This window comes from Lycium ferocissimum, chromosome 2 (genome assembly GCF_029784015.1).
Source record: "Lycium ferocissimum isolate CSIRO_LF1 chromosome 2, AGI_CSIRO_Lferr_CH_V1, whole genome shotgun sequence".
NCBI classification, from domain to species: domain Eukaryota; kingdom Viridiplantae; phylum Streptophyta; class Magnoliopsida; order Solanales; family Solanaceae; genus Lycium; species Lycium ferocissimum.
Window position 1 is genome coordinate 71,017,754 of NC_081343.1, and position 19,600 is coordinate 71,037,353.

General features: G+C 36.4%; 3 protein-coding genes across 3 annotated transcripts; 1 reads left to right on the forward strand and 2 right to left on the reverse strand.

Annotated features, from left to right (window-relative positions):
• Positions 1 to 4,389: 4,389 nt before the first annotated feature.
• Positions 4,390 to 9,367, reverse strand: LOC132047304 (cytochrome c1-2, heme protein, mitochondrial). The gene is made up of 8 exons (XM_059438314.1): positions 9,228 to 9,367; positions 8,915 to 8,990; positions 7,612 to 7,832; positions 6,609 to 6,888; positions 6,430 to 6,501; positions 5,152 to 5,268; positions 4,972 to 5,037; positions 4,390 to 4,880 (listed from the first exon to the last, which is right to left on the reverse strand). The coding sequence occupies exons 2-8, from the start codon at positions 8,972 to 8,974 to the stop codon at positions 4,764 to 4,766; spliced, it is 933 nt and encodes a 310-aa protein (XP_059294297.1). The 5' UTR covers positions 8,975 to 8,990; positions 9,228 to 9,367; the 3' UTR covers positions 4,390 to 4,763.
• Positions 9,368 to 10,114: 747 nt separating this feature from the next.
• On the forward strand, positions 10,115 to 13,341 carry LOC132047303 (kelch repeat-containing protein At3g27220-like). Its single transcript, XM_059438313.1, has 7 exons — positions 10,115 to 10,452; positions 10,703 to 10,897; positions 10,991 to 11,220; positions 11,753 to 11,923; positions 12,187 to 12,292; positions 12,462 to 12,668; positions 12,852 to 13,341. The coding sequence occupies exons 1-7, from the start codon at positions 10,264 to 10,266 to the stop codon at positions 13,017 to 13,019; spliced, it is 1,266 nt and encodes a 421-aa protein (XP_059294296.1). The 5' UTR covers positions 10,115 to 10,263; the 3' UTR covers positions 13,020 to 13,341.
• A 202-nt stretch (positions 13,342 to 13,543) lies between these two features.
• LOC132047302 (COP9 signalosome complex subunit 3) lies at positions 13,544 to 19,600 on the reverse strand. Its single transcript, XM_059438312.1, has 11 exons — positions 19,269 to 19,600; positions 18,245 to 18,360; positions 17,906 to 18,152; positions 17,086 to 17,143; positions 16,866 to 16,955; positions 16,523 to 16,588; positions 15,890 to 15,979; positions 15,569 to 15,727; positions 15,365 to 15,486; positions 14,147 to 14,219; positions 13,544 to 14,042 (listed from the first exon to the last, which is right to left on the reverse strand). The coding sequence occupies exons 1-11, from the start codon at positions 19,463 to 19,465 to the stop codon at positions 13,974 to 13,976; spliced, it is 1,287 nt and encodes a 428-aa protein (XP_059294295.1). The 5' UTR covers positions 19,466 to 19,600; the 3' UTR covers positions 13,544 to 13,973.

Consider the following 19,600-nt stretch of genomic DNA (forward strand, 5'->3'; position numbering starts at 1 on the left):
GACAAGTCAAGAATAAGGTGGCCAATAGATGGCAAGAAGCGAGTGAGGAGAACGCTCTCAGCTGTCGAGGGTGGTGGTGAAGTTGCAAATTTATTGTGGTTAAAGAGGGTATTGGTACTCAGCCGCGTGGATGGTACAGATGAAAATCGGGACCCAATGAAATACATAGTTGGTGAGGTCACGGAACAATGACAATTGAATAGATTTCTGATTGGAGCTGGACCTAAAAAAATACCGACTCCCCCCAATAGAATCTGATGCCATCTGGTAATAGATTTATCTTTCGATGATAGTGAGGTTCTTCCAAGATAGTATTATAAAATTATTCCTGCTTTTCTCTTTTTCTTATAGACCATTTAATAACTTATCTCTACCAAAAAAAAAAAAAGATTTGTTTTGACTAGCTAGGGATTTCATTGGTTGAACACGAAGGAATAATATTGCTACTAGTAGTACTATTTAACTTCCATCTGTATATCTCTGATATATATGAGATTGACAAACAAGACCGAAAATCATACCCCTTCCGCCGTACCAGCATGGCAAATAAAAGTGGTGTCCCAAGCACAGAAACCTTAGTGAAGGAGAATAAAAGGAGAATAAAAGGAGAAAGAATTGTTTTAGGGAGTATATGGAAACTTTAATTCGTACAAAGTTATATTAATGATGATGAAAGCTGGAAAACCATTGGAAGCGAAAAAGAAAGCCTAAAAGCTGGGTAGAGTACTCGAACAAAGAATCTATAACCCTAATATTTACATAGATTAATAGATGTGTGAGTACTACTTGTTTATTCATGTTTCCCATAATATTTCAACTTTACAAAAGTTTGATCTGTAAAGCTACAATAAATGATCTCTGAATTAGTTAATAATCAGGTAACAAAATAACATAAGAACATGTTTAATATATTGCCTGACCTCAGTACTTCGATTTCATCCAACGTATTCTAGCTGTCTTAGAGAAGGCTGCTTTAATTGAAAACGTAGTCTCTCGTTGAAAACGCATATAGGAATAGAAGCAATGAGCTAGTAATAACAGGGAACCATGTGGTTGGCAAGGCAAAGTATGTGAGAATATTTTCCAATGTATTGACAAAAGAGTTATCGACAACCTAATTCAGATAGGTAGTATTTAAATAATTTCATGTATAACATTTCAATTCGTTCATTTCTTTAAGCTAACTATCTTCTCTCCTACCAGTTTAAGAGGCACTATTTATGTCTGTGTGTAATAGAATGTTAGCTTTCTAAAAGAAAAAATTTAGCTTGACAATCTCATTTTTACCCTTTTTAATAGTCACGCAAATGTTATGGAGCGTTTAAGAGCATAAATTTGAAAAGTCTTAAATGTTATGGCATTTTATGTATGATCACAAGTTTCAAATGATTTATTTCAATCTTTTTTTAACTCAGTGTCTAGTTAAATTTTATCACACAAATTCGAACGGAGGGAGAAGTGTGTGTATATATATACACGCGCAATAACAAACAAAAAAAAAAAAAAAAAAAAACAGAAGCTTTAGGTTTAATACTAGCATAAGATAATGGATTCTATTTATTTAGCATGCAACAAGATCACTGCTAGAGAGTACTGTTCCGATAAGGGCAAAGTTACATAGATCGATTACTATATGTGTGTAGTGGAGAAAAATAATTTTACCTGAACTTGATTGCTGTATGTCATAACGTATGTTCACTTCCTGAGTTGCTGCTGCGACATCTCTTACTGCTTATATGTTTATATTGGGTAGTGATCATTTCTAACTTCATTTTTATGAGTTTTCAGGCACATATGTTGAGCCCAGCACTCGTTGGGTATATATGCGAACAGATTCATATATAGATGCTTCCTTTGAGGTATCCACATTACACATGGCGCAAAATTGTAGAATTGCTTCACAGTATATTACTTCAATATCCGTTCTATTTTATATTATGACGTTTTCTTCACCTTTAATTTGAAACATTAATCTAAATATATATTTATATCGCTGGATCTGTTACTACACAATCACAAACTTTAAAAGATACTCATTAGTTTTTTTTTTTTTAAAACAAAACATAAACTTTGATATGGTACTCTCTCTCGATCGCTTTTGGAAAGTGAGACAACGAAATCAGACGAATCGTTGCTGTTAAAAGCCTATAGGATACTTGTTCATATGCGACACCAGGTGTCACTCATTGCTTGTTTGTTTATCTCCCTGGTCCTCAGTCTGCTTCATCTCTATTGCTGTGCCCTTCAATTTAATTTCTCGACGTTCCTTCCTCCATTTATCAAAGAATAAAGGAGTTAAGTTACAATGTTACATGTATTGTATGATGAATTTCTTATACTATCAATCGGAGGTGAAGTCAGAATTTGAAGTTTATGAGTTTGAGATTCTACTTCTTTTAAATTAATGCATTATAAATTAACTTTTTCATTCCAATTTTTGTAAAGATGTTTGACTACACACGAAATTTAAGAGAAAAAAGAACGACTTTTGGAACTTATGATTTAAAACAAACCCAAACTATTTTTGTGCCTATAAATTATTTTTATTAAAAGCAAAAAGAGAAGTTTAAAATCAAATTGTTACTAAATATAAAAATATGTTATTATTACTAACTTAAAAAAAGAAAAATTAGTTCACAAAAATTGGGAGCAAAAGGAGTATAATTTTTTCATACTCAATGAATTTTGTAAGACAAATTCAAAAGTTACTAAGTTTTACCGAACATGTCCCTTGCTATCACTAGAAAATTACGCCGTGTAGTGAAAATTTTGACTCAAAGTAGTAGCAACCTTTCAATATTGGCGCTTAGACAAACATAAGATTTTATGTCAATTGGCGCGAAGTACTACTACATCAATTAAATTACGTCAAAAGTAACGAATACAGTTATCGGCGGCATTTGGTGTTGAATGGATGTGTTTCTACTTATTACGACACGTTGTATTCCCCAATGAGTCGGCACATCTCTATTCGAGACGAGATTGTTTAATTTACTTCTTTTAGTAGTTGAAAGAACTACACGTTTTTGTCTTGAAATTGTATTGTGGATGAACAGTGGACACCTATGGTGCTTGTCGTTTACGAAGACAGGAAATCTAGTTTTATATGAGATCAAATCTCTTCTCAATCCTTTAATTAACCAATCTTTTGATGGCATGTATGTTCCCTCCATTCCTTAATAAACAACTCGTTTGCTTCAATCATTGATCCACACCCAATCAAAATATCTAAGGACTTCACTCGGTGTCCATTCCCATTTCATGTGATAATTATGGAAAGGACACGTGTGTGGACGCTAAATGGGATAGTCCAGCTGGGGTTATAATTTTAGTGTGTGGAATTGACTTGGCTATTGGCTTGGTTTCTAATTTGTTCGAAAAGGCACAAGTTCTGTCCCCTGTAGTAACCTCTCTTCACAATATTACAAGAGAAGAAAAAACACAACTCTTGATTATCAACATTGTTATGAATGTGGTCTCCTTAACAAGTTTTCTCCTGCAAGAACCCTCTTGTGAAAATTGAACATTTATTGAACTGTTAAAAAATAATACTCCTGTTGAGAAGAAATACTAATATGTTAATTGTAAAGGATAAAATTTGCCTCAAGTTTTAAAAACTGTAAATTCTACTAAGTTGCAATGCCAATTTATAATTTATTATTCAAATTGGTTATTGTCATTTAGAAATACGTCAAATCCACCTACATATTGTCAGTTTAAGTTCGCTATGGCCATTTGCAGTTATCATAATCACTTTTTATCTAAAATTTACTCTTTGTCAATTTAGTCACTTTATTTTAACGAGTGAGAGATTTTACCATTTAACATATGAGTCAAATTTCGGCTATTTCCAATATAAGTAGTCTCGTTTTTTAATGCTCCGTGAGCTGCTCTTCAAAGCAATAAGGTAAAATATACGTCTTATTTTTACCATCTTTTTTCATTAAACAGAAATTTACTCTTTTTCAATTTAGTCACTTTATTTAACAAGTGAGATATTTTACCATTTTAACATGAGTCAATTTTCGTCTATTTCCAATATAAGTAGTCTCGTTTTTTAATGCCCCGTGAGCTGCTCTCCAAAGCTATAAGGTAAAATATACGTCTTATTTTTACCATCTTTTTTCATTAAACAGAAATTTACTCTTTTTCAATTCAGTCACTTTATTTTAACGAGTGAGATATTTTACCATTTAACACGAGTCAATTTTCGTCTATTTCCAATATAAGTAGTCTCGTTTTTTAATGCTCCGTGAGCTGCTCTCCAAAGCTATACGGTAAAATACACGTCTTACAGAAAATTTCAATGAAAAGACGGCCAAACACTATTGTTTGTCATAACAAAGGAGATTGAATTATACATAATAACTCACGTAAAGTGCAAATCCGTTAACCAATAGAAATAAACTTACCACTAAAATTCTCATCGGATCAATCGTATTGGTTCCCCTTGGAATAGGATTTCAAGTCACAAAACTATAAACTTGGAGAAAGGAAAAGCCAAGTAAAGTTTCACAACAGCCAGACCAAGCTCCACAAACAGGGGTTACAAACCTCCAAAACAAGGTGAGAATGTCTCCCCTATAAAAGTCAAACTTTAAAGTTCACGATCCTCTTATTTTGACTTCAAATGGAAGAAAATTTTAGCCTGTTCGCTTTACCAAAAAACAGGCGATTCCACAGTAAGACGTCAAACAACAAAAACATATCGAGAAAGATAATATTATTTGCCTGCTCCACAAGCATTCAAATATGGTAATGTTCTAATTAACAACATCAAGGACCAGCTTCCTCGACTTGAGGACAGACCACCTCAAACGCCTATAGTAAGCAGCTTGAAGTAGTGCAAGGGACAGTACAAATATCCACTTGAAGCCCATCTGCAGTGCAAATGCAAATATATCAGAAACTACCATATAATAACACACAGAGATCATCATCTGTAGAAATAAAATAAAAAAAGAAACAAACCAGTTTTCTCTCTTCCATCTCAGGTTCAGCAGCCCAAGTTAAAAATGACACCACATCTTTCCCCATCTACAACAACAATGCGAGGACAAATTAGCTTTTTTATACTGAAAAGATTAGGGTAGTTCATTTGTCTATAAAACTGCATGCAGCCAGCTCCAATCAAGTGACAAAGGGACCAACCTGAGCTTCTGTTGCAGGGACACCATCTTCATACTCAACAGCACCATCATTAAGCATTTTAGGCATTGCAATAGCTCCACCAGGGAAGTAAGGATTGTAGTGCAGTCCTTCACGAATCTACGGCATGGTTGTAGCTTGACAGTCAGTCAAAGAGGAGGGGAAGTGTCTATTTTCAATAAAGCATGGACAAAATCTAGTAATCTATTTAACTTCAGCCAATAAAACGGTTGACTTTGATTAGATAATGCCCACAAACAACCACAACAATTAGGAGGTTAAGTAAGCAACCAACTATGCACCATGCAACGTTTCTAGAATGGAGATCCAAGATAGGATCATTTGAAGATCATAGCAGGACCGTAAAATCCAAGCAAATATATATTATACACAGGACAAGTAGTATATCTTATATTCGATTATAAGCTCAAAATGAGCTTAAGAAACAAAGTTGATAATATATCTTGGTTAGTTCTTATCATACATAATTTATTTGCACCCATTTGTCTTTGAATTTGCCCGTACAAGTTAAGAAAAGACAATAAAAGAATTTCAAAAAGTTGACAAAGTAGTAGGATAGTAGGATCACTGTGACTGGGTGACGTCATATGATCTATTGTCTGAATAGATCTAAACATAATCCTACAATCAGGATCATAAATTCTCATGTGAGATCCTATTATACGTGATCCAACATACTCTGATCCTCTCACTTCTCATTTCCACTAGTGATTTGGTTAAATTAAAGAATTTGTACAGTATGATCGTTCATTCAATTCAGGTTCAGACTACATAGAATAAGATGCTTCTCGGTGTCAAATCAGTTCACAAACCCTGCCCTCTCAGCTGCAGTATCGAACATATCACAAGGGCTGGAGACTTATCCTATCCTACTTCAGTGACAGTCACCATGTTCATGTGTCATATGTTAGGGGTAATTTCTTTTTCGGACCACAACATTAAGTACAATAACAAAAAGAAATAACACAACTTACAGGCAAACATGCAGATTCAAATATTTTGAGAGAAACATGAGATGAGAATTAATTCCACTTTACAAAGTTGCTCAGGCCACACAACCAGCTACATAATAAAAGGGAAAAAAGAAGATAGGAAAACAAACATTTTATACTAAAAGGCCCACGGCCCCTTGGAGAATTCTTGGTTATCAGAAGAAAAAGAACATTCCATATAGAAAGTCGAAAACCAGCAGTGCATAGAGTATAAAAGCTTCAAGATTTGAAATTAGAGCCTAAGATACACAATGGCTAAGATACATACCGAAACACCAGCAGGAGGATCACGATAGCCAGTTAGAAGGGCAAACACATAGTTTTGACCATTATGACGTGCCTGAGAAACAGAATGTAAGCTAAATAGGGCAGATAACAGTAATGACTGAAAATAGAAATAGAAAGGAGGTTCATTCTCAACAAAAAGAAAGAGAAACGAAGCAATACTTTTGTAATAAGACTTAAATCTGGAGGGTAGGCTCCTCCATTAGCAAATCTAGCAGCTGCTTCATTTGGATATGGCTGAGGAAAGCGATCACTCAGTTTACCAGGACGAGTAAACATTTCACCCTCATCATTAGGCCCATCCTCCACCTCAATCTCAGCTGCCATAGCCTTTACTTCCTCCTCTGTATATGCCACCCCGACCAAGTCACGATATGACACAAGTGACATTGAATGACAAGATGCACATACTTGTTGATAAACCTGGTGACCACGACGAATCCTGTTTGCCAAAAGAGCACCCAGAATGATTCAACTAAAATAAGATTATACAGCTAGTTGGATTCTGTACGCAGGGCTCGACCACTTTCTTTTTATCCCAGCAGCATAAATTTAAGCAATGCGAATATCCTTTTTTTTTTCCTTTTGATATGGTAATGTAAAATGTGAAATACCTTATCAATTCAAAGATGCAAAAAGTCCTGATGTTCTATGTATTGGCATCTTGGAATTAAAGAGACAAGTAAATTTGTAAAGCAAATGACAAGCAGCACTTTTCATAGTTGGTGCTTGGGAATGAAATGATGCCGCATCCAAATCTATTGCCATTTTTTTCATATCATACATGAAGCTTCCATTTTTTAGGCCAAACATGAGAATGGAACAACATTTTTACTTTCTTTCTGGGTGAACAATACTTCATTTAGAAAGGTCATTCCATGCTATGCCAGACAAATACAAACAGAATGTAGTGTTCTTCAAGTGACCGAGCCATATAATTGTAGAAATGCAAATGGCAAAATCCCTCTATCACAAAATCTGCAGATACCCTCGTTATCCATTTCTTTAGAGGGATGGAAGCATACACTTCATAGACACACAAAAGCCAGATGTCTTTATCCTTTCTTCTGAAGGGACAAGGAAAGCCGGCGGAGGCGATTGAAAGCAGAGAACAAAAAAGATAACAGGGAGTCAAGAGGGAATAGGAGATTCAGGAGAAACTCACGAAGCGTGATCATATGAACTAAGAATGCCTTCGTGAGGCCAAGGATAGCTTGGACACTCCAATCCATGTTCAGCCTCATCAGCAGATGCTACTGTCGCAAAACCTACGAGTCCAGATACACCCGCTCCAATGAGTGCCAATGTTCTGAAGGACTTCATGCCAAAAGATCCAAATTCTTCTTGAGCTTTCTTGGAAACAATGGATGATAAAATTGGAGAGGCCTGCAAGTTCATGTAGTTTTAATGAAAGATTTTTTACAACTTGAAATTGATAGGACCCAAGTCTTCCAACTAAATCAGTAACAATCACAAATTTCCCCATATCAGATATGAGCTCTAACACATCCAGTTTTGATTTTTCAGGCTACTTATTGGCTTATTGTGGCAATAAGGATTCGCAATACGGATGCTGCGCGATCAAGCAGTACAACACTTTTACCTAGATAATTCATTGTCAAAAAAAAAAAAGAAACACTTTTACCTATATAATTGCAAATACAAGAAGGAAAATACAGACACCATTCACAGAAAACAACTAAATGCAGGGTCACAAAATGCTTCCAATTTGCATTGTCACCGAGAGCTTTCCAATTTGCTGGATTGAATATATTTCATATAATTTAAGTACATTTAAACTTTTATACAACCCACCTCTACTGGTCTTAAAAACATTAACCCTCAATTATAATTTACTCTTCTACACACACAAAAATCAAAAGACCCAACATATTACAACAGCATACCCATTGTAATCCCACAAGTGTTGTCTGGGGAGGGTAGGATGTAGGCAGACCTTACCCCCACCTTTGTGGGGTAGAGACGCTGTTTTCGATAGACCCTCAGCTAAAAAAAAAAAAAAAAAAGTACTCCAACACACGGCTATCAGGAAAATAATGGCAGCCAAATAGCAAGATAAACAAAGCAAGCAAAGTAACAAGTAGGATATGATGTGAATACTAGGTAAGTCTACTAAATGAGGAGCAGATGAGAAGAGGAGACTAGTTCCCTGACTCTTCCTCGTAAAAGTACTCCAAACACACGGCTGCCTACTACCTTTCTACCTAGACCTCCAAACCTTCCTATCTAGGTTCATGACCCAACATATTGTTGAGCAAAAATTAAACAACTGCGATATGTGTTCCCAGTATAGCCCAATGAAATGCATTTCAAATACGAGACATCAGGGTACACAAAAAGGAGAATATACGCAATTATTTAAGAGATTAAGATATGCATTTTTAAGGCAATAAAATCTCCTTACGTACATAAACAAACGAATCGGAGTATCAAATATCGGGGCATACCGTGGATTCAGATTGAAATTTCCTGCCTAATAATCGATGGATTGCTCTACCTCCCAACATTTTTCAGTCAAGCCCTCTGTCAGTCAACCAAAAATGTTACAATACAAAACATCACATAGTAAAACATAACTCAACAGATTTGATTATTTTACTCAAAAGTCAATACGCCTAATAATTTAACCTAAGTCCCTTATTACCGTAGCAATCAACTTACTGCGATCTACAAATTCCTTTTAGGCGAATCGTAGCATGTTGTTTCGAAATGAAACGAGTTAAGAGTTTCAAAGAAATTGAGGAGAAAAGAAGGGCTTACCGGACAGGGACCGTAGATCGACGGCGATGGCAATAGCGTTGTGAGAGATCCGGAAAACCAGACTTATTCTATCGACAGTACGAACAAGAGGAGGAGGTTTTTCTCCAGTACGACATGTTCTATCTTTCGAGTTGGGCCTTCCCTGAATAAATGCTATTTGGGCCAGAGAAGGAAAGCAGCCCATGTAGTTTGATTGGGCCTTTGGAGGATCAAAGTAAGTTGGCCCAAAGGAGATGTGGAGGAAATTGCTCGGGGCATCTACCCCTGCGTGTTTTTGTATGTCTGTTCTTGCAAATTGCAATACAAGTAAGCATACTCACGAGGTGGCCCAGTTGGTTGAGCAAGTGATCTCTCAAATGAGGGGATCTATGCTCTGGTTTGAAATCCCCTGCATGCTTTATTGATCGAGCTAGTAAGAAAATTTGTGACAATTCGATTTGGTTTATGAGCAATTCAACAAGATAGCTAGAATGAATATAACATGAAGTCATACCGATCTGTCATAATTTACATGCCACAGTTCACCAATTTTGATTCCTCTCATTTTTGCCACTAAACTTAAGGATATTTTTAGTTGAAATCTTTTCATTAAACTTAAAATGATAATCTTTAAAATAAATATGCGTTACTTTCTGTCCATCAAAGTAGCAGAAAATGACCTTAGAAAGATCTTATGTGTTCTATTTACCAATGAAAACGCGAATAACTAAAAGTCGTGTGTAATCCCATTCAACATTTTTAAAATGATCATGCACGTGATTTGTGGTATATTTCATTTGATTTCTAAATATAGAATTCATGTAAAGAATAGATAAATTCTATGGCAAGGAAGATAGGTAGAAACCAGAAATAAACTAAAGGAAGAAAATAAAAAGAGGCAGAAAACCAACGGTGAAGGCAAACTAGCAAATGTGAAAAAACCATTAGCGGCCGCGCTTCTTCCTCTTAAACAATCCTGCCAACTAATAACCCTTTCATATATCAATAGTAGCACAAATGGGTATTCCCTTAGCTTCTGTATTATTACAACATAATAATGGTAAGATCAAAACACAGTTTCTCAAAACCCATCATTCTTCTTCTTGCATTTGTTGCTCTTCTTGGAATTTCCTTGACACGTGATTTTCGTTCTGCTTCTTCTTCTGCTTATGTTTCCCTTGCTACCACTTGGGCTCGTGACAAATATCGTATTGTTTCTCCAAACGTCTCCAATGATTCCCCAAAGGTTAGTCCGACAAAAGAACAAAAAAAAAAAAGTTAGTTGTTTGCTTTGTTTATCTTGCTATTTTGTTGTCGTTATTTTTCTTTCTATCCTGCTTTGATTACGCTGTGACAGTCTTTATACCCCACAAAGGTACGGGTAGTTCGCGTACATCCTACCCTCCCGACCCCATTTGTGGGACTACATATGCTATTATTGTTACTGTTTGGTTGTTTTAAGTTTTTCATTTTTTGTTTTCCTCTTTGAATACCAGAAATTTCAGGATGTAGGAGGAAGTAATAGGGATCGTTACCCTGAGAGAGCGCTAGCAATGACCTATGCGGATTTGCCTGCTCCTGAATTAAAATGGGAACAAATGCCATCTGCACCTGTGCCTCGGTTGGATGGATATTCTATTCAAATCAAGGATTTGCTTTATGTTTTTGCAGGATATAGAAACCTAGACCATGTAAAGATCTCTCTTTTATTCCTATTTTTGTTTAACTAATAGCTTGAAATCTAAGAATTGGGAAGTTAATTGGTAATATTTATGCTTTTATAGGTGCATTCTCATGTAGATGTGTACAATTTTACAACAAATACATGGACAGAGAGCTTTGAAATACCAAAAGATATGGCAAATTCACATTTAGGGGTGGCTACTGATGGAAGATATATATACATAGTGACAGGACAATATGGTCCCCAATGCAGAGGACCTACAGCAAACACTTTTGTTTTGGACACAGAGACTAGAAAATGGGAAAGCTTGCCACCATTACCAGCACCAAGGTATGAACACATCTCTCACGGGTCTCTTGTAACATTAAACCTAGACTAGATAGTGTACCCTATTTCTTATAATTATCACATATGAAAAATGGGGGTTGTTGATATTAGATCGGTTTCTCGTGCACCCAGGGGTGTGACCTAGAGGTCAATTAAGTGGGTTGAGAAACTGGGGGTTGTTGATGTAAAATCAGTTTCTCATATTTCAAATCTTAATCTCAGGTACCAAATTAGCATTGTCCCCGGACTTTGTTCTAGTGGTAGGGTGCAACATGTTATGTGTGAGTTAGGTGCACGTCACATGTTTAAACCCTGTCGCAGACAAAAACATGGTATTTTAGTGGAAAACGGTAGAGGAGAGCACCCATTATCCATCGAGTTTCGAGCTGTCTCATGGGCCCTTGGGAATTTCTCAGTTATAAGAAAAGAAGGTTTTAGATTAGCATTACATTGTAGGGATAGCATATTGAAGTAATACATACCTTAAGCATGAGTTTGATACCAAAAGCTAGTGTAATGACTAGGAATTTTTCAGGTATGCACCGGCAACTCAGCTTTGGAAAGGCAGGCTCCATGTGATGGGTGGAAGCAAAGAGAATCGTCACACACCTGGAATAGATCATTGGAGTCTTGCAGTAGCAAATGGAAAAGCCTTAGAGAAGCAATGGCGCAAAGAAGTACCCATTCCTCGCGGAGGACCACATAGGTTTGTCAATTATTCTTTTTAAATCTATAGCCATTGTTCCTTTATCTTTATGAGGAGATTTAAAGATAACACTATGTTGAGGCAAATGGTTCAAACTTGACTGTGTTTGAGAATGTTCATTAACATAAACTTTAGTAAATATCAATTCACAATGTCTAACAGGTCCATATTTGAGATTGTCTTCTCCTTTCCTTGAAAGTGTATAAACCCGTTTCTGCAGTGCAATTTATTTCAAGACCTGATATTGAAGCTATTCCCTACAGGGCTTGCATTGTTGTTGATGATCGGCTTTACGTAATTGGTGGTCAAGAGGGTGATTTCATGGCCAAACCTGGCTCCCCTATCTTTAAATGCTCACGAAGGTTCGAGGTATATGCTGCTATAGTTTTTGTTTATGTTCAGCTATCCGATTGTTAAATCTTAAGTATTCTTATTTCAGTTTGGTCTGCTAAATTTGAGGTTTTGTCTTGCTTTTAATAGTCTTTATCTGAAAGTTCTTTTCAGAAAGTTACTTTAATTTCTATCTCTGTGGCTTCAGGTGGTTTATGGAGATGTTTATATGCTGGATGAAAGCATGAAATGGAAAGGGTTGCCTTCTATGCCAAAGCCGGATTCGCATATAGAATGTTCCTGGGTTATTGTAAATAATTCTATTGTTATTGTTGGAGGCACAACAGAGAAGCATCCTGTGACCAAAAGGATGATTTTAGTTGGAGAGGTGTTCCAGTTCAACCTAAACACACTGGTATTCACCTTTTCTTTTCACTACAAACAATAATCAAAGTTGGCAATGTTTTTTGTCTTCGAATACATTATTAGCTTTCACCATACTTGTCTGTTCCATTGCTTTCCATTAGAGTTACTGCATAACTTATTTCCCTTTTAACATTCTTGACTTTTGAGAATTGCATTTTGACAATTTGTACAGACATGGTCTGTCATTGGAAAGATGCCATATCGGGCAAAGACGACGCTGGCTGGGTTCTGGGATGGATGGTTGTACTTCACCTCTGGACAGCGGGATAGAGGACCAGATAATCCACAACCCAGGAAAGTAGTAGGAGATACGTGGAGAACCAAATTGAGATTACACTGATTTGTTACCGACTCCGCGACTGTATCGCTTTCAATTTTATTGTATGTCAATGCTGAGTTTATTCGTTGTTTTGAAAAAAAAAAAAAAAAAAGAAGAAGAAGAAGAGGCTCATCCATTTATCACTAGTACTTCTCTCTTTTTCTTTTTCTCAATTTTATTTAATCTCAAGGGTAGCTTCACATACTAGCAATTTCATTTAGGCAGTAGTAATTAGCTTTTTTGGTGGCCTCTCATCATCTCCCATCTCTCTTAAGAGTTTGTCAACAGTGTAAAATTACATTTGTAGGAAAAGACTATAAACAAATACATAGTGAAGGTTCTTACAGTATTTCTAATTACTGAATACTGCACATCTCATGGCGCTTTTAGCATACTTCTTTTGATACTTCGTCGAATTCTACACTTGGCCAAGATTTTTATCTTTAAAATTTTGGGGCAATACAATGTAGTTAGCCCATGCAAAGCATCTAATTTGCTGTTACATGCTACGCTTTTAGCTAGGCAGATATCCACAAGACAGATGGTACAAGGAAAAGAGGCGTTCAACGTAAAGGTCACAGAAAGAGGGCTACATTTTTGTTATAATCCAAAACCGGGAGCCAACCATTCAAAAACCATTCAAAAACTTGCTTCTTTAAATAAGTTAACTAAAACAACAACGCCCACCAGAAGATGAACAATATGATCTTCCCATTGCAACTAGAGGGTTTCCTTCTTGTTAGATCAACTAAAACTAAAGCAAGCAGTAAAAACTGCTCACACAAAATGAAATGCAGGACGGACACAGGGAACAAACATGATACTGACTGATTGAACCAGGAGTTAACCCCACCTATTTTCTAGTCCTTTTCTTGAGGAGTGAAGACGTAATGGAATAAAGTTTACTTATATTTCAAACGAACATATCTTTGCCTCATTTGGCATATTTACTCAGAAGACTGAACTTTGCTCGTCTCAGATGGTGAATTTCTGAGGAACACTGTCAAAGTCATCAAAATCAAATCTCTGCCTCTCCCTACCAACCTGTGTAGCACGTAAACACAAATCGAATTTAGTGAAAAGGACAGTTGTTTTATCAAGCAGCTAGCGAAACAGCTAGCGAAACAGGACTTTGACATAGTTTTTACCTTTGCTAGGTACAGAGGATCACAAGACATAAGTTCATCCATAGAAGTCAACTTGTTAGATAGCACCATCAATCTGCAATAGAAAAACAAACATATATCATTGCAGCTTTTAGATATCTTTTCATCGCAATTAACAATAGAAGCATGATTCACATTTAGTTGGTTCTTGGAAAAATATGTAACAGAGTGATTGAGATGTCAAAAATAAAGTAAGCTGATAGAGAACCCTAATCTTATGCAGTGTAAGAATCCTTTACCCTCAGTCTACTATCAATAATTGATGCAAAGTTAAATTCTCAACCTATTTATGTACACCAACTACTAAATTTCAATCTCACACCCTCCCTTACCGACTGGTCTTTTAGAAACACTCCCCTTATGCAGGTACAATTGGTGCAAATATCCAAATCCTGGATGGAAATTGTCATCCTTTGTACGTATCATCCATCATTAGTACCAAATCCTGGATGGAAATTGTCATCCTTTGTACGTATCATCCATCATTAGTACCCTCCCTTACCGACTGGTCTTTTAGAAACACTCCCCTTATGCAGGTATAATTGGTGCAAATATCTAAATCCTGGATGGAAATTGTCATCCTTTGTACGTATCATCCATCATTAGTACCCAGTGTTATCAAAAGCGAAAAGCGCAAAAAAGCTCTTAGGTCAGCTAGGGCTTTAAGCGCAAAGACGCACATAAAGCGTGGGCTTTAATGAAAAAAGGTGCAATGGTGCAAAATTACAAATATATATATATGTTTAGTCCAAGACTAATAATAATAAGCATCAATAACAAATACATGGACAAAGAAATTGTAAAAACATTACGATAAAGTGAAATGTCATTATCTAGTGTCACCTCTTTGAGAGAGGCTCATTGGCAAGGAAAAGTATGTCTTAGAGCCTTGATCATGACACTGAAGTGCACATAAAGCGAGGCGAAGCGCTCAACATGTTTTGAGCCTCACTTCAGGGCTTAAGCGCGCCTTTGACAACACTGTTAGTACCACGTGCAAAAATTCAAATTCATTCCAAATTTATTGCAAGTTTAACTGAGATTACATGTATATTTTTAAAAAGACAATCACTAGCTATAGCTACCATATTGGCCAGAAAAATGACAGCCTAATTACAAGAAAACCATAGACTCTGCTTAACTGAAATTACATTCTTTGGAATATTCATGTCCAATGACCAAAAGTAACAAGAGTCTTACCTCTTAATTGATGAATCAATGTGTTCAATCATTCCACATGTTTTATACTGCTCCGGATCCTCCAGAAATCTAACCATACCATCCTTCTGATTGATCGTTGCATATATCTCACCATCTTCAATCTATAACCAAAAGTGAAACATCAACATTTCAAGATTCATACTTGAAGACTCACACAACCCAGTAGATTAAAAAGCAGGATACCATCTGAAGCACATGCATTTCTGCCTCTTTAGGTCCTCTTAGCTGGACAGTGTTAGCAATATCTTGGAGGGAGAGAGTTAGGTATGTTTGAGTTAACCGCTGAATATTGCGCTTATACATAGAAGACACAACTTGCATCACTAATCCAAGATTATTATCCTGAAAAATAAGGAAAGGATTGTTAAAACTTTAAAAGATAGACTGACATGGGAGTTTAGGAGTTGAGAGATCAGATAAAAGAGCTTTCACTTTGCACCCATGCTTTCATCTTAGCTGCTAGGAGACCAAGAAATGCACCACTTTGACCTCAAGAAAACTTACGCTTTCAAACTTTTCCTTGTTTGTTTGAACGAACGTTTCAAGCTCAGAGACTTTTCCAGTACCATAGCAATTTGCCAACTCCAGGTAGGGCTGCTCAAAAGGGAAAAAAAGAATAAATAAGTAGTTCAAGTTATATTCCACACATAAGGACCACACATGCCAGCGCATTAGCTTTGATGTTGGTTTCACTTCAATCTCCTCCCGCTTGTACATTGAACAGATTTTGATGACTCTCAACAATGATTTTTCCGATACATCAAATTTTATTGTATTAAATCACCCAAATGGTGCAAGCATATGTAGTAATGTACAAAAGATACTCATGATCTCCTATCAAGCCTCCCATACATCTGTACAAAAAAATGAGTTCTTTCATTCACTTCTATTAAAATATTGATCTATTTTTTGTTTCATTATCATTTCTGCGGCTTTATGCTAGCCTATTAATACGATATAAACGCAATGCCAATCAGATCATACAAGATTTCTAACATCAATATTCTAATACCAACTGAGTGTACTCAACTGATCTTGCATTGTCCCCAAATCATTTGAGGGAAAAAAACTCCTTTCATTTCTCTTTGAGCAAAGCAGTGCTACTTGGAATCAATGTTTGCACAGTGAAACAATTACCTGAGAGTAGTTCTTCAAGTGTCTTTGAGCCACGGAAGAAGTGTACTTTCGAAAACTGGTAGAGAACTGCCATCAGAAGCAAACATCAATTTAATCAGGAGAAAAAAAAAATCAGGGGGCTCAAAGTGCATATTTACACGCCAAATCATGTTACAAAGTTGATTCTTTGTCGCTCAAACTAAACGAATCCATGGTTGATAATATCATATATTGTAAAACTTAAGAGACATAAATCTCACAAAATGCCCTCCAACAGAGACGTCACAAGAAGATAGTGTATTGATTAGGAAAAAAACTAAATATTATCATCAAAAAGCATGCAAATAATGATGGAAAAACACACCTGCCCAAGATGAATCAGTGAAACCAAAATGTACTTCTTGTAAGCTTCAACTGCTATTGCATTTAGAGTAGACATAGGTGCAGTCACAACCTAAAAGCAATATAACAACTAGAATCAGCACAAACTAACAGTTATAGCCAATACATAGTAACTTGCAAATAGGGAATAACAAAAGCAAATACCAACAAGGAAAACACTGAATGAGAAAACAATGGCATACATTGTGTAACAGTTCCAATGCTTTGCGAAACTGCTTTTGTCCAATGCAAACCATTCCCCTGTTATTATGTACAGAATTATAAGACATGTCAACAAGTACAAGACACAAATCAAGAAAAATCCAAAGAGTGACTGAAAGATCATATATCAGCGAGTTTTAAATTAAGAAAATTTTGAATTACTCAATGTCATTCTAAAATCGGTGCATCACTCATGATTCATGTTCCTTCTCCAACCCTATAGTGTCCCCCTTATCATGACGCGCTTTATATTAAGGACCTTCACCAAAGGCGAGGTCAGCAAAAAGCCATTTTTTGAGGATGGGGATATTAAGAACTGTCTTTAGCTCGAGGAGCTAAACAATGTCAAAAGTAGAAGGCAGACGTAGATAAACGTGATACCAATACCATAGAACAACATACCCAGTGAAATCCCACAAAGTGGGATCTGGGGAGGGTAGAGTGTAAGTAGACCTTACCCTACCTTGGGAGGTAGAGAGGCTGTTTCCGGTAGACCCTCGGCATAAGGACAAGCAATTCAAAGCAATACAGCCAATAACACATCCAATTTATAATTTTAGTTAATGACAAACTTCTCTGAGCAAAATTAAGTCTTTCGCCATATAACAAACAAAGCATATACATTATTCATAGGTGAGCAGAGTTTCTCCTATTTGATATTATTAGAAAAACAAACTGATAGGAAAGTGTGACACTGTCAAAACATATTCCAAATTAAAAAGAAAAGGATGATTAAGAGAAATTTTAGCAAGGACACAAGAACACCACGACTGAAATAACTTCAAAGCTGAAACAACTTACCCATAGTAACAATAGAGAAAAAAGTCCCGTGGTTGATCAGTCTCATATATGTCATCCTCCAGCACAGAGATGCCAGTTTTATAGCACTTCGCCAATATACAAAGAAGAAGAAAATCGGCATGCAATGTTGTTAATTGCTCAGAGGAGGATTGCAGTTTGCGAACAGCTGTCAGCATTGGAGCCACACCACGAATTGGAGCTTCCAGCAAGATAACTTGATCCTTAAACCTTTTACAAACAGAAATGACTGCAACCACAAATTACAAACATGCCTCAATATAGTTTAGACCAGAAACAGGAATATTCACAAAAGCTATTCCAGAAATCAAAGCAAATTACATTTATCGGGCGCCAAACGGATTTGCTCTGTAGAGCATGAATTGATAAATCTTGAGACAGAAACAAGTAGTTCATTAAGTTGTTCCTTTGCAACTGGGAATGACATGCATGCCTCCCTGTTAGTTAACAAACACAACCATCAGCAGTACACATTAGACAGAATACAAAAGACAGCACATGCAATATATTTGTTAGCCTGTTATACAAACACTGGTACTTATTCTATAGATGGTTCAAACTGTGTTTCTATATATTATATAATCAACCAACCGATTAATCAACTCTGCCTCAATCCCACATGTATTACAACAACAAGAACATACCCAGTGAAATCCCAAATGTATCGGGGTTGACAATAACAATCCTCTTTATCAATTAGTGTCTATGTAATCTTTCTTCTCTTTTTAATTGCCTTTAGTATCCGGGCCAGCTTGCATGTACCTCGACTAATTTCACAGGGTACCTGCTACCTCCCCCAACCAGCACCAGGTAACTCTATCCAACAAATTTTTTTAGACAGATGGAAAGAATCACCTAGTGTTTCTTTCCTCCATAGGGATTTGAACCTAAGACCTCCATGGGCGGAGCTAAGGGGGTGGAAGGGAGTTCATCCAAACCCCCTTTGCCGGAAAATTTCATTGTATATACAATGTCAAAAGTACTAATTATGTATATATAGTAAACGTTCAATCCCAATGGCTTCTTCACGTGTTCATTTCTTTATATTTTGAATTCTTTACTGAAAATTCTGGCTCCGCCACTGTTTAGACCTCATGGTTCTAAACCCACTTCATTCATTGACCACTATGCGACACCCTTGGGTGCAAGTCTCTATATAATGTACTAGTGTCTAATTAAAACAAAACAAACCCTGATTAAATAATAACCCTGCCGATTAAGGGTAGGCAGATGGAGTCACACTGAGTGTTAGGTTTTTCTAAGCTCCATCCTCAAACTAATAAATAAAATATCATATGGCAAAATAAACCCTAATTTTAGGTTATAAGGAGGAAAAGGGGCTTACAGGATATAAAGGAAGCCGAGGGAGTGAATAGAAGGGTCGAGTTCAGGGAGAGAAGAAAGCAAGGGAGTGAAGTCGGAGTGGAGTAACTCTTCTGATTGTTTGAGAAAGTTGTGAAGCTGAGATAGGTCTGATGCATTGCTTGATAGAGCTTGGATTTGAGCAACCACTGATTCCATTGAATTCATGTTCAGATTCATCTCTCTCTCTCTCTTTTCGCTGATCAACCAGCAATTTGATGGATGAGAGATGATATAAGCCGATTTCTTGTGTTTTATTAACACGTCTCTGATATGAGCTAAGGGCTGAGGTTTCAACTGGGCCTGTAAGAATAT